The sequence below is a fragment of the Callionymus lyra genome, chromosome 19, assembly GCF_982586985.1.
Source record: "Callionymus lyra chromosome 19, fCalLyr1.hap1.1, whole genome shotgun sequence".
NCBI classification, from domain to species: Eukaryota; Metazoa; Chordata; class Actinopteri; order Syngnathiformes; family Callionymidae; genus Callionymus; species Callionymus lyra.
Genome location: NC_141836.1, coordinates 19,371,916 through 19,385,893, shown reverse-complemented (window position 1 = coordinate 19,385,893; position 13,978 = coordinate 19,371,916). Strand labels below are relative to the sequence as shown.

Sequence of the window (13,978 nt, the reverse complement as noted above, 5' to 3'; positions counted from 1 at the left end):
CTCAAACAAATGTTTCAGCTGGAATCTTGTTAAAAACGTACCTGACTGTAGGAGATTTGTGGAAATTGTGACCGAACATTCACATCTAGTTTCTCTTTCACAGTTATGAAAAGTTAATATACAAAAAAAAAAGATAACTGTTGCCAAGCAACTGTTCATGTGCAGTAAATTTGCCTCCTTGTAGATTGACTTTCCTCACCCTTGATAAATCCTGTCGGGAGGTCAACTTGTGAATTCATTTGATTCGGAGTTTCTTCTCCTTTGCCGACTTTATCGAATGTAATTGTCGACTGCTTGAGGAAATAGTTTTTTGTAAGTCGAATACATAATGAATTTTTTTTTTATAACAATTATTTGATGTAAATTGTGTAGATGAGTCACATAAGTTATACCGTGAATAAAAGCCAACTTGTAGTGGCATCACCATAAGAACTAAAACTCTACATGGACATTGTTACCTCTTTGTTTCATTTTCTTTTCAGCCTTTTTGCATATAATGTATCACATAATGTTACATAGTGTAATTTGAGATTTGCGTGCAAGTGTTTTAATACGAAGATATGCTGTAGCAAATAGGGGGGAAATAATTAGCAGCTACACAAACCTTTAAGTGGTATAAATGTACTAAAATAGAATATAAGGAGTGTTATTGTGAGTATGCACACGCTAACTATAGTGGAGGAGGATGACCTGTTGTGGTATCTCTGGCATTCCATGATGAGGGAATCAACATAGAAAGCGAAAGATTCCTTAAAAGAAATCTAAATTTACCATGATACTATAACCTTTATTACTTTTCTGTACTGTGTAACTTCTTTTGCGTGTAATTAAACTCTTTGATAATTCACAAATCCTACCCTCACTGCATTCAAGACATCCATTGCAATTGGTTGCCTGTCAAATTTGTGTTTTAATTTTTTGTGAAATGCATTACAATATTAAATATCTTAAACGTTAAGATATCCTTTCAAGAATGAAGAAGAAAAGAAGTCTAAAGTTGTCTGATTCAAACAATGAAGTGACAATACTAATTGTATATATTTAAGAAAAGCAAGAGCTTTAAAATTAATCTATCCAATATCAATCAGAATGTCTAATATTTGAAATACAGTGTTAAAGGCCATAGTTAATTTAACTATATAACCATGGCTGTAAACCCTGTAGGCTGCAACAGAATAGTTGAGGAAAGTATTAGTATTCAAACTGTTACTGTCGATATGCACCACCAGCAGCGATTTGTTCAATGATCTATACCCAAAACATTAGCTTGCAATATCTCCACAATGTGGGCACAGATTAAAAAGAAAAACTGTCACTCCCAGAGCACTTTAGACAGAGACGGAAGAGAGAGGGGTTTGCGTTCAGGGCTTGGATATTGATTAAAGATTTGTTTTTGTCAGCCTTTCCACTCTCATGACCCTCTCTCTCGTCTCCAGGGTGGGGCGAGAGCAGGCTAGCATGACAGATATCCTTACATTCAGCCCAAGTGTTTACTTAGGAGCCCCGATCAGTGATAATCCAAACATCAGTACACACAAATATAATAGTATACGCTCATTCGCCCGAGAATTGTGTGATTTAAGGGGCAAGAAAAAGTCTGGTCAAAACAAATGGCCTGTGAACATAAATGCAGCAGACCTATAGCCTCTTTTTTAATACAAATCCTCTCCCTGTTAAGCTGTTTGTACACAAGCAGGCTCATCAAGACTTTGCAGCCAATTACATTCAGAGTGCCAACTCAGCTCATCCTCAACAAAACAATTGCTAGTCTCAGCCATTCATGATTTTTGGTGTGCCGTACATCCAAATAGGGCTTAAGTTTACTGATACCAAAAGTTAATTTGTAACTCTTAAAATAATATTGATTGTGAAGTTTACTGGTAGAAATGGTGATGTTTTTGTGTCAAATCAATTTTTCAAACAACATCAGCTATTAAGTTTACAAGTGACTGATGCATCCTAACTGATTGATTTAGAGAAGTATGTGCAGTTATTTCGCAAATACATGCATAAACGGACTAACATAACCTCCTTGGATGAGGTAATAATGGAATGTTTACACAGGGACAAAATAAAAATAAAAATCTATATGTTGAAATATATATTTTCCACGCCCCCAAAATAGAATACATTTCCATTTTATCCATGGCACGTTGAATTACTTTTAATTTTTTTACATTATTTTAAAACTCAACGACATCCTCGGGTCTGAACATTTGAGACATTAGCAGCAGGCCTATAGACTATTAATATTATTTTAATTTTATTATCTTAGTTTGAATAATTATAAAAATAATCATCAACATGATGATTTTGTATGATGAAACTCTTCACTATAATAAAACTAGATAAAGTATATTTTTATATCGATTCATGTTTTGTTTATAATCTTGGTTTGTGTTGTCATTTGTCATATCTGGAGTAGCTTTTTAAGATCCAGTACGTGACGTCATCTTTCGGTAACTCAGGCAATCATACATGCCTCGGGGTCCTGGAAAATTCTGGTAGTAAAGTCAATACTTTTGAGGTTTGAGGACACAAGGTTTTTCCGGTTCAATTCCCACCTTCATTATTTTAATTGTACTAGGTATTTTTTAAAATTTGATTATCACTCTTTTATTTGCAGTTTAATAATTTGGTCTATTCTGTATGGTGCATGTCGCATTACATTTAAAATGTGTTTTTTCATTTGTATCTGAACAAGGAGCATGTTGAACGTTATTATTCATCGTTATCTTTCAAAGTGTTGATTTCTACATGTAATTAACCATTTTTGACTGATATTTATCAATGGTATAGGCATGGAAATTATTAATTATTATTTTTACCAGCCATCGCTGGTTTGAGACCATCTTATGTCGTTTTATCTGAAGACTTTTGTTTTGAAGCCTGAGCGTGTTTTTCCTGACGCCATTTGTTCTAACAGAGGTCTGACAGAGGTTTTGCTTAAATCCGACATCTTACTTTGAGACCTGACGATTTCCGTAAATGTACACCATATTCGTGCATGCACATACACATCCCTCTGTGATGACTCTCTCGCTTCACTTCTCGGAAAACAAAAGTACAGCATGGATCGGGGGTCGAGGGGGGTGTAAAACAAACAATTGCGAGTGAACATCACGATATACTGCAGATGAAGCTATGGCCCTGTGCACAAGGTGTCAGTTCCTTAAAGTGCACTAGGAAGTGATCTGGGAAGACTGTTCTCCGGCGCTGATCTACCCGGGCTTTGTTAAGGGGGAGAAGATTGAACCAGACCACGAGTTTGAATTTAAGTTTAGGGAAAATGGAAAGTAGGGGGAACTGTGGCAATTGTATTTGTATAGTCCAGTGATCTTTGAAACACCAAATCAGCCATTTAATTGACATCTTGCTAATCCAATGAAATCTTTTAGTGCTCGAGTTGATGATTGTACCTTATGACAGAAAAAGAGGCCCGTTGGTTTATTTTTACTTTAACTTATGTGGGGCTGGTCCAATCAGCTTTAACTTTACAAACATTGCTCTAGTGGCCATGTAGTTAGGCTGCACGATATATCGCAAACAAATATCGATATTGCGATATTGGCACGTGCAATATGCATAGTCTAAAGTCTAAACGTGTACGATAATTTGTATTTTTTTTATTGTGTAAATCAAGCATTTCTTAAATGCGCACTTTGACAACTTTACAGAACGTAACACTGATTGATCAATTTGTACTTCTATGTCTCCTTGTTGTTTACGTCTCTGTCTGTGAGCTGTGCTGCGCAGCTTGCTAGGCTCGGTTGCTATGGCAATGCGTCTTGCCGGTGCACTGACTTGGCGCAGCTCAGGATATACATGGAAGTAAGACTAACTTATGAGCCATACTTAAACGCTAGTGATTCAGTCACTCATCTCTTCCAACCCCCTTTGCTAAAGCAACATATTGGCAGTACTTTTCATCTCGTCTCAGTTGTTTTCTTATAAGATCGTGGAATTTCCTGTGTTAAAGTGTTAACCTGTCCGTCTTTGCCGTATGCTAATAAGCTAAGTTGTTAGTGTCAGGTCATTTAAAAACTGTTATGTTTGTGTTTACAAGGAGGTGGGATTTTTTATCGATTTGGTGATATTGCGACACGCCGGTGGCTCCTCTCTGATGTCGCTCAGTTTTTGACGGAAACCAATGAAAGTCCCGCAAAAACTGAGCATTATAAGTGATATTTCTCTACGATCATGTCAGAAGCGCAGAAAATAAACAAAAGGGAAACATCGCATCGTTATCCTTATCTAAACCCCCGGACCTCCCGACAGTAGTAACACCTATGCGAGGCAGTGTTTGCATGCGGCCAAAATTTCAAGTCAAAGGATTTTTACATGAATAATTTGACTGGGTTAACTGAGGACATATGCAGTCATATCTCTGGACAAATCATTATGCCCTGATTCAGGGTAGTTTATTGTAGACAGCCATATAAATTTGGAATAGAAAAATACAACCAAAGGCAATGCTGGCATGCCATCCGGAGGAAACTGGATCAGACGTTGTCATGCAAGTTCAAACTGAGACGAACAACACGCACGGTATCATATACTCGTCGTATATAAATAGCATCTGTCAAAATGCGCAACAGTTTAGACTTATGAATGTGTAATGAGTTACAAAAAGAAACCCCAGCACTCATGAGCCGTTATGTTGACGTCTCTTACAAGTGCCCTAAAAGCCCCATGGAAACACTAATGTGTAAAAACTAGTAAGACAAAGAATCCCAGTTCAGAGGGCCAAAAGTGAGCATCTGAGAAGTGTCACATCTGAGTCGCATGATTTATTTACTAGCACAAAGTTCATCTAGCTGCCGAACAGACGCTAGCAGGTCTTCAAGGATTTACAACATTCGTGTGGGAGAGAAGCTTTGGCCACGGTTGTCCCTTGTAGGAGCCAATTTAACTGCAAGAGGCCATGTAAATTGAAGTTGCAGCAATGGCTGCATGGGCATTATAATGAATCACTCCTGTGTACTCATTTGAAGTCCTTGAATGAGTTATAGGTCTAATAAGTCCAACGTAAAACATGTTAAATCCACCTCAACCCTTGGACATAAATTTAATAATTGCACGTTCTTAGAGATACTATTAATACTACATTTTATTCTTGGTTCAAATTCCTTTAAAAAAAATATATAATTGCTTCATGACATTTTCAAGTGTCATTAAATTGGTAATCGTTAATTATGTAGTTTATCTTGTGTCATATTGTATATATGTTTTATATAATGTGTATACTGTATATCCGACATAAAAATACATTTTCCATGTGGAGATTAAATGATCAATTCATCTTGGAAAAGAACATAACAATGTCTTTTCATTATTGTAAATGGTGTGTAACTCTCTTAAAAACTAATTTAGAACATCATTTGTGAAGGTGTCTGTTATGAAAACAAGAATTAATGATTCATTTGGTTCAGAGGCTCGGCGCCCTTGTCTTATTTTACATTCACCGTGTACAATGGCATATTAGTAATCTGATCATTCACAAGTTTAGTCTGCACACAGATTCCATAAACCACCATGTAAGGTTACAGGATTAAGGGAAACCTACTTAACACCTTGTTAGCCCAGCAGTGTTTTACATCTTCTCGCTGATGCTTGGGGTGTTTGTTAGCTGACAAATAACAGACTGACATTTTAAAGTGAAATCCAGTTATGTTGCAGTTCGCCCCCACCCCCCTTTGATGTGTACAGAATTGTGAATGGAGGTGTGTTTTGCATAATTCAGAGGCCTGTGTCAAATAGAGAATGCTGAAGCCACCAAGAGTTTACATTATTCATGCTGTTCTCTGACCATGGTAATCTCGAGAACACAATTACTCTGTATTCATCATGATTTCCAGTTATGTTAGTTAGTGGAACATTGAGCAGCTCCAGACATTTGGATTGGCGAGAGTCACAATATACTTAAGATATATTTTTGCGCTTTTTTTAACAGGGGAGCTGTGAATTTCGGCTACTGCTCCATTTATGAAGCATTTTGATTCTGTTGCTGCTTGATTTCAAGTTATTACAGCGAAAGTGCTCTCAACAGAACCAAGTACAAGATGTCATATATGACTCTTAATTGGGTGAAACCAATTATCATAGATACCTGCTCACATAAAACTGCAGTCTACATTCAAAGACAGATGGATATGGCGAAAACGTCACATTCACGGATGTAAACTCACATTCCCTCTGGAGTGATGATGTTCCACCATCTGCATTCCTTCAGACCAGCACTTTTTTCTCTCACTGAAATTTCCCAATTCAGGTTTGTGGGAAAATGTTCCTGTGCAGCACTTTGGTTACATTATTTAATCAGGTGCATGTCTGGGTTTTTGTTTTGCTTTGAGTCAGCACTAGGCTTTTTTTTAAGGTTAACATGTTGAATGTCCTTGCTTTAAAGCAGCTCTGGGTAGTTTGAGAAAAATATTTTCACAAAACTTGTGATGACACATCAACTTAAAACTAGTTGAATGACTACTTTACGGTGACTTGAGGTGTTGTGTGTGATTATTATTTTCACTGTAAAAGTTCTTAGTTAAAGTTATTTTATTTACAAAGCCGTCATAACGCATATCATATTTCATTATCCACAATCTGATTCATTACCTCATCAGTATTCATCCTTCATTCAGTCAATGGAAGTCTGGAAACAGAAAATTCGTCCAACTGCTACAAACCGGGACATGGCAACCTTTGCGATGTTTAGCGAGTGCTCATGGGAAATGTGGTCTCCCGTCGGGCTAAACACTACCACTTTAGTCCACTGGCGTCGCTCAACTTAAAATCGCATAGAATCCCTTTAATAGATCAAATTGATTTATTTGAAATCACAAGTTACACCCCAATGTCAAAAAGCTTGACTTTAACTTGAACATTATCTTGAGTTACTGAAACTTAAAGATCAGTATATCAAGGTTGTAGTTGTTTTAATCAATGCTGATATTTATTTAAAGATGCTTATAAGTAAGTAAGTAATGGTTATTTCTAAAGGTCAACAAATGGTGCAACTAGTTCCTGGTAAGAAAACTAAAAAGACAATTGGATACTAAAAAATATATTAAGTATTCTTTGCTTGTTTCAATCTGTAGACAGACTTTAAAAAGAGGTTAAGGGAATTATATAATGTTTTTGTCATTTTTAGCAAAACTGATCGTAAAAACACTGAGTCTGTTCTGTCATTTACATTTTTATTGCAGATATTTAGTGGTCTTCATAAAATAAAACATCTTGCTTAGCTGAAAATACAATAACTATCCCTTGAAATTCGATTCGTAGTAAGACATTGATAAATAAGAATGTTACTTGCTGAAGGGACAAATTGATGATAACGTTATAGTTGTGAGTTGGGCTTGGCATTGATCAGAAATTTTCTAGAACGGTACTAATGTTTTAACTCCAATACTGAATCCTGAGTGATACTTTTGTTAATGCCAATTTCATAAGATCAATTGTAACAAAATGAAAACAACATTACACATAGTGAAAGATTGATTGTTTAGCTTTAATCATTTTACACTCAAATTGGTTTGCTTACAGAGACAAAAAAACTAAGGTTCGGTCCCAGTCCTAGTTGTGAGGTAGGAAGAAGCTCTGGTTCTTTAGGGAAATTCAGGGCAGGTGAACAATCTTTTTCATCCTTCTGCTAAATTTTTTTTTTTTAGTTGGCTTTATTCATTTCATAAAGAATACATAGACTGGTGATAGTGACATGAATATCCATTGATTCGTCCACATTTTATGCTGCAAAATGTAAATAAATACATAGTAATGTTATATCAATTCAATTATGAGGAATGTGCTAATTGATTTTCTTTTGCACAGATGAACATGGACATTTGAAAATATACCTTCCCAAGAAGCTGCTTGAATGTCTACCAAAATGCACCTCGTTGCCGAAAGAGAGACATCGTTGGAACACTAATGAGGTACAGACGCTGCTCTTTGCAACACTGCTTTCTGCTGAATACACCTGGCTGATGCTCTTAAGAATGTAAGGTTCATGGTCCTGATGCCTTCAAGTGTCCAAATCAAGACTTGAGAAAACGCAGGTCCTGGTCGTTTCTAACTCGGATGTTAAGGTAGCTGTTCGTAGCTTTGGTCTATGCCATGCTTGAGTACCTGGTTACTATCATGGAAGATTAGAAAAGATGGATAAATATACAGTGGGGGTTACATATATGTTTATTATAATAACAGATTTAAGCATGTAAATTGGTGAGGATAACTGATACCTTTTCATTACAAACAGGTTGAACAAGAATTTTCATTTTAATGTTTTTGGCTATGTTGAGTCAATATAGAGATGTTCGGATTTGATAAAGAAAAATAACTAAATTTGTACTCCACTTTTATATTTTATTCTTTCTAAATTACCACTCTCTTTACCAAAGAAGAACCTAAAAACATAGACGGTTTCATATTGCTTTTTGGGACTTGAAGATGAACTGCATTTGAGATTTAAAGAAAATAAACTTCTGATTCGAATGCCAATATTGCACAGAAGCTTTCAAGAAAATGATCAAATCTACTTTTCTGATGAAGTATCAATGTAATATCTTTTTCATCCACGTACCTTTACTTCTGTTCCTCTTTTCCCTCACATTTTTTTTTCAGGATATGAACGTTTTTGAACAATATACATCTATCTATCGATGAAACCTAACTGTCTTGAAATGATGCACTCAAAGGCCTGAACATGTGCTATGTTTAATGATTGGGCTGCTGTTTAGTCAGTCTCTCAGTAACATTCTTTAAAGTATGATTTTACCCTAAAAATTTGATTTGAAGTATAGGACGCTGTAAGAAGAAGGCAGTCATCTTTAGCTAATTATTATTTGTGGCGCTTGTGTAGTACAAATGACCCTGGATTACAGCGGACTGCTTCTCACATCACATCCTTAACCATCTGTCTTGTACCAGCTCTACGTGTATAAAAAGTCAAGCCTGTGTGTTTCTAATTGGCTGATGTTTAGTTGGCCCTGCAGGACCTGCATTGTGCTGCTGGCGGTATAAATTAATTAACTGGGCCCTGAAATTGATCTAAAATTGTAAGTCACAGCTTTTGACTTGGATAAATGCTGTTGGCTAGTGTAACCATAATGTCTTGTCATTAAATGTCAAATTCAATCATAATTGAAACACTCGAGGACAAACCAGTCACGGTGTGTTTTCTATTCTTTTTCCCCTTTTTGCTATGTTTGCTCTGCTAATTGAAAAAAAAAAAAAAGATTGAGCAAAACACGATGATGTTGGTTTGCATGTGAATGTTTCTAAAAAGATAAACAAGGCCAGTCTTCCCAAAATCAAGGGCACATCCTTGATGTGAAGACCATGCAAATCCGCATTTGTACCTCATCAGTGCCAGAAAAGGCTTTTACTGATGCAACTGTGTGACTCCGAGTGAAAGTGACGCCTAATCAATTCCGCGCATATACGTGGCACCAGCGCTGAATACTTTATTTTCTAATTTACAGAATATTTGCGTTTTACAAAATGTATGAGAGCCTTTCAATTGAGCAGATAGCAAATTGATTTTGCGTGTAGAATTTGTTTTTAACTCAACAATGTTTGACTAGCCTTTTATGTCTCGAAAACAGACGGCTCTTTTGGCCGCTTATTACAATTAAAAATTCAGCACTACTGAGAACGAAATTTAAATGTGTGCAAGTAGTTGCTCATTTACCTACAGAATTTGTGTTGCTCAACTCGGTTGGCTCTAATGTATATTAATAATGGGACATGGCTGCAACCATGATGCATTTTCTTATGTGGAACTGCCTGCAGTCGCAGCCTTTCACTTTGATTACATGTATTGGGTGTGACACCCAGCTGCCCAAAGTTGCATTCAAAATACCAGCCTGGCTTGACCTTTCGACCTGTAGAGAAAATAGTCTGATAGAAACTTCCGTTTACCTGATATCTCTGGTTTGTCCTTTCATTCAGAGAGTGGACTTGCACTCACTACATCAGCTGTTGTTTTTTTTTTGATGATGCATGGATCCGACATTCAGGTTTTTTGTTATACATACCCTTTCAGCCTATTTCCTTTGGTTTTAGATTTATAAGTCCCTTGACAATGAAATCCACATTGTATATATGATTCATAAGCTAATTTTCCATCTAATCTTTCGGCTGCTTGCGACTGATCTTGAAGGAGAGCAAGGGCACTTTGGAAGTAAAAGCTCATGTACATGTTTTCATTTCTTATTCATTCCTTTGATTCCTCTGTGTGACTTCATGAGACAGAGATGAGCAGGAATACATTTAAAACATTTACTTTTAAATTAGAAAAACCAATGGAATCTCAATTCAATAGAGTTCGTGTCAGTCGTAAAGGGTGAGAGCAACTTTACTTATGAAGTCGGGTGTAGTAAAAAGTAAAATAAAATGTAAAGTATAAAAGCACTTGCTATAACTAATTTGATCAGTTTCCAAAATGTAAAACTGTGAGCATTTATATCTATATTTTGTTTGGTAATTTTTCATCTATTGTACACTCGGGTGAGGGACATGGCAACAAACCCCTCTCTGGTGTGAAGCCAACCACATTTGTGTGCCTGATTCTCCGGCCCGATAACCTCTATTCTGCCAGACATTTTGGTCGAGATTAAAATCTTTTTAAAGAAGGACATCTCACAGGAAGGGCTTTGGGCTTACACCCCTTTCAAGATCAAACAAGTCAGTGTGATGTTACTCTAGCATGAAGGTCTGTGGGATGTGTAAAATCTCACAAGTTATATTTTCAAAATACTCCATGCTGTATTTCTGATTCAACTCTGTTATTAAGCAAATCATTCTTTGGGCAAACTAGTCAGAATAAGTGTTTATTCAGACTTGATCGGCAGGTTTTTGCCCCTTGACTTGTGTCACAGCTCTTGTGTATAGAAACTGTGATTCACAGCTTGTATAAAAACCTATTTACTGCAACATGCTGCATTAGTAGAAACAGTTTCAACCAATTTTAAAGACGCATAATGTTTTTTGCGTAAATATACAATGATTATGAAAATGTTAAACCAAAGTGAAAATTCAGCCAAAATTTTCATTTTACTAGTTTTCTACTCTCATGTCGACTAAGGGCCTGGAGAATTCAGGTGAATCCATCACTTTGTGGAGTTACAGGCATTTATTGTAGGTATTTTTTGAAAAAGACCCACTAAAAACATCCAATACGACTATATACGACATCTATAAATTTTCATCCAGCCCCGACATTAGAAATTATTTTAAAACAAAAGAAATGATTCTATATTTAAAGCTTGTTTTTAGCCAAAGCTTACAGTGTTTCAGGGTAGGTCACGTGCATGCACACTTTAACCGGCTATCAGTTCGGAGAAACCAGGAGCACGTAAGATTTGCCTTGAGTGACTGGAATCAGTATGGAGGTATTTGGATGTTTTTTGGTGTTTCTTTTTGGATGAACATGACCAGTATATGGAAATGCTGCACGAAAATCGTCTTTAACCTCAAAAGATACTGTTTAACTGTTTAAATCTTATTTTGACATGAGGGTGAGTAGAAACAGAGTGAAATTTGTAATTTTTGCTAAACTTTTACTTTAATATGACATAATTTTGTCGCCTACATGGATTTGAGTCATCGCTGTCTGTGATGCTGCTTAAAGAAAAAACATCTTTGTGGCAGGGGATAATTATTACATTTGTATAAATACGCTTTTATTTAAAAAAATGATCTATGATTTCACTATTTTAAAAATAATTAAAACATTAGAGAAATATATACTATTCATAAAATTTGAAATGAAGTCCAATAGTCCTGTGTTAAAGTTTTTCTTTTTAATTGTAAAATATTGCAACAGTTCCTATGAATTGGTTTCTGTATATCGTTCAGTTCCATGCGGCACTAACAGTCGCCTCACAGCACGGCGCTTGCATGCAATATGCTGTTGCTCAAAACAGAGGGGAGCAGCAACATAAACCCTCGGTGGACTCCGCAGGCAGGAAGGCAGAGAAGCGCTGATCAAGAACCACAGCAAATGAAATGAAAGGTGAGATCAGATAAATGTGAGTGACAGTGAGCTTACACTGTACGATCAGCGCCATAATGACAAGCACAATTGGCTCCAGTGCAGTGTAATCACTCAGCCCTTATCTTCCACTGTTAACCTGCTCCATGTCCCGGTGTTATCTGGCACTCCAAACCCTCAGCATTGCAAACAAGCACATTTGAATTTGTTTGGAGTGTTCTGCTGGCCCAAAACATTCCCTGTGGAATCCCGCGGTAAAAAGCTGTTTCCACCACAGAATGTTTGGAGTTTATCAGAACCCTTTTGGGATGAAAGCGTTTTCCTCTGTCGATCTATGTTGAAGTGGGGTGTCTGACACGCGTACACCTGATGTGTAGGTGTTGTTTTTCATAGATGTCAGTGCTTCTGAGAATTTGCCTAATCGAACACAGGTTCATGCTTGATAAATTGTTTATCTTCATTTGAGGTATTTGCCATGCATGGCTTTCTCAGCGGAGAGTAATTAAAATGACTCCCACCAATTGCCTCTGTTTACAGAAATGTTCATTAGCTTCTCTGAGGCAATCGTTAGGTGGATAAACATGACCTTTAATTTCTGTTTGCTTGTTTTGGATTATTCGTTTGTGAATTCATTGTTTTTTCATCTAGAGTTTTTTGTTTTATATTGCTACCAAACATTAAAAAACTACCTTTCAGGTTTCTTACTTTACAAGGTAAAATAAAAAATGTTTCTCCCTTCAAGGTTGCACCGTTTGTGTTGTAATGTTTACTTGAAAAGTTGTTAGGGAAGGTCACCAATAATGAAAACAACTTATTATTTAAATTAAACAAGAGAATTAGTGAATTAAAACCTCCTTATTATAACAGAATACATTCATTACTAAGTATTAAAGCTTGTATCCTACACATTTGTTATAAAAATCTGTTTTAATGCTGTTGCTTGAATAAATTTAACATTTAAGGTGCTAAATACAATAAAAATGTAAAACAGCAATTTCTTTCTCAGTTGGGATGCATATGACAAATGCTATAATTTATTCTGGCTTCCTGGGGACACATAGTTGCTCATCCTTGGTGTCGCAACGTTTTCATGCTGAAACCTGCAGGCAAATTTTGTACATGTAAGTAGTAATCGTATACTTCCATAGTTTCTGCTCAATTGCATTTCACGGCATATTATTTCTCATCTGGTGTTTGGAAGTTGACGAGACAAAGATACGGACTTGGCGAAGTTTCCTTGGACGACTGAGTTCATCATAACTTCCTGTGAGCTTAATAGCTTTGCTGATTGGTTGTGTTGTAGCTCACTGTGAAGTGTCAATTGTGAGACTGCAGTGTCGCTAGGAAGTCGTAATAGGAGCCTGGCAGTCGGGTCGTCCTGTGTGTCCTGCATGCTACACAGACTCTCTTCTGGAGGATGTGCACAACAAGGCAGGGGTCCTCATACAGTATTCGCCCAAGATGCTGGTGTCCACTCAGAATTGTGTGACCTCTTTTGAAACAGACGCTGGCCACTTCACCTCCTGTGGGAATCTTATAAATTGAACCCAGCTTGTGTCTTCTAGACCTTTTTCCTTTCTTTCCTTTTCCTCTTTTCCCTCTCTTTATATTTTCTCTCTTTCTCTTATGTGTTCACTAAGCTGGAAAGACACACAGGTAGTCATAACTTTTTATTCGTACCTTAGTTAGTGATGTTTACAAGACAAAAATGTGTTTGGCTCAAAGTGTCCGATTGTTTAACACTTCAATATTTACTGAGACTTATATAAAGGACAAGGTGAGATTAAAACAAATCCACTTCAATAATGGATTTAACTTTAAATCCATGCAAGTTATTAGTAGCTGTACTTGTGCAAGTTACTCTGATAAGCGACTAACATAATGAAATAATGTATTTCCCCTACCAGTCAAAGCCATATAAAAAAAAACATGCAATAAAGAGGAAACCAAGAGCAACACTGACGAGAACAGACACAAGCCCTTAGA

The 13,978-nt window shown here is 36.5% G+C and overlaps 1 protein-coding gene across 7 annotated transcripts in view; it reads left to right on the top strand.

Annotated features, from left to right (window-relative positions):
* camta1a (calmodulin binding transcription activator 1a) overlaps window positions 1-13,978 on the top strand; it is a 316,283-nt gene that overhangs the window by 7,393 nt on the left and 294,912 nt on the right. For all 7 annotated transcript variants that reach the window (XM_087782474.1, XM_087782475.1, XM_087782473.1 and 4 more), the window contains one exon: window positions 7,828-7,931. In XM_087782474.1, the coding sequence (XP_087638600.1) occupies window positions 7,828-7,931 (104 nt within the window). The remainder of the gene's footprint in view (window positions 1-7,827; window positions 7,932-13,978) is intronic.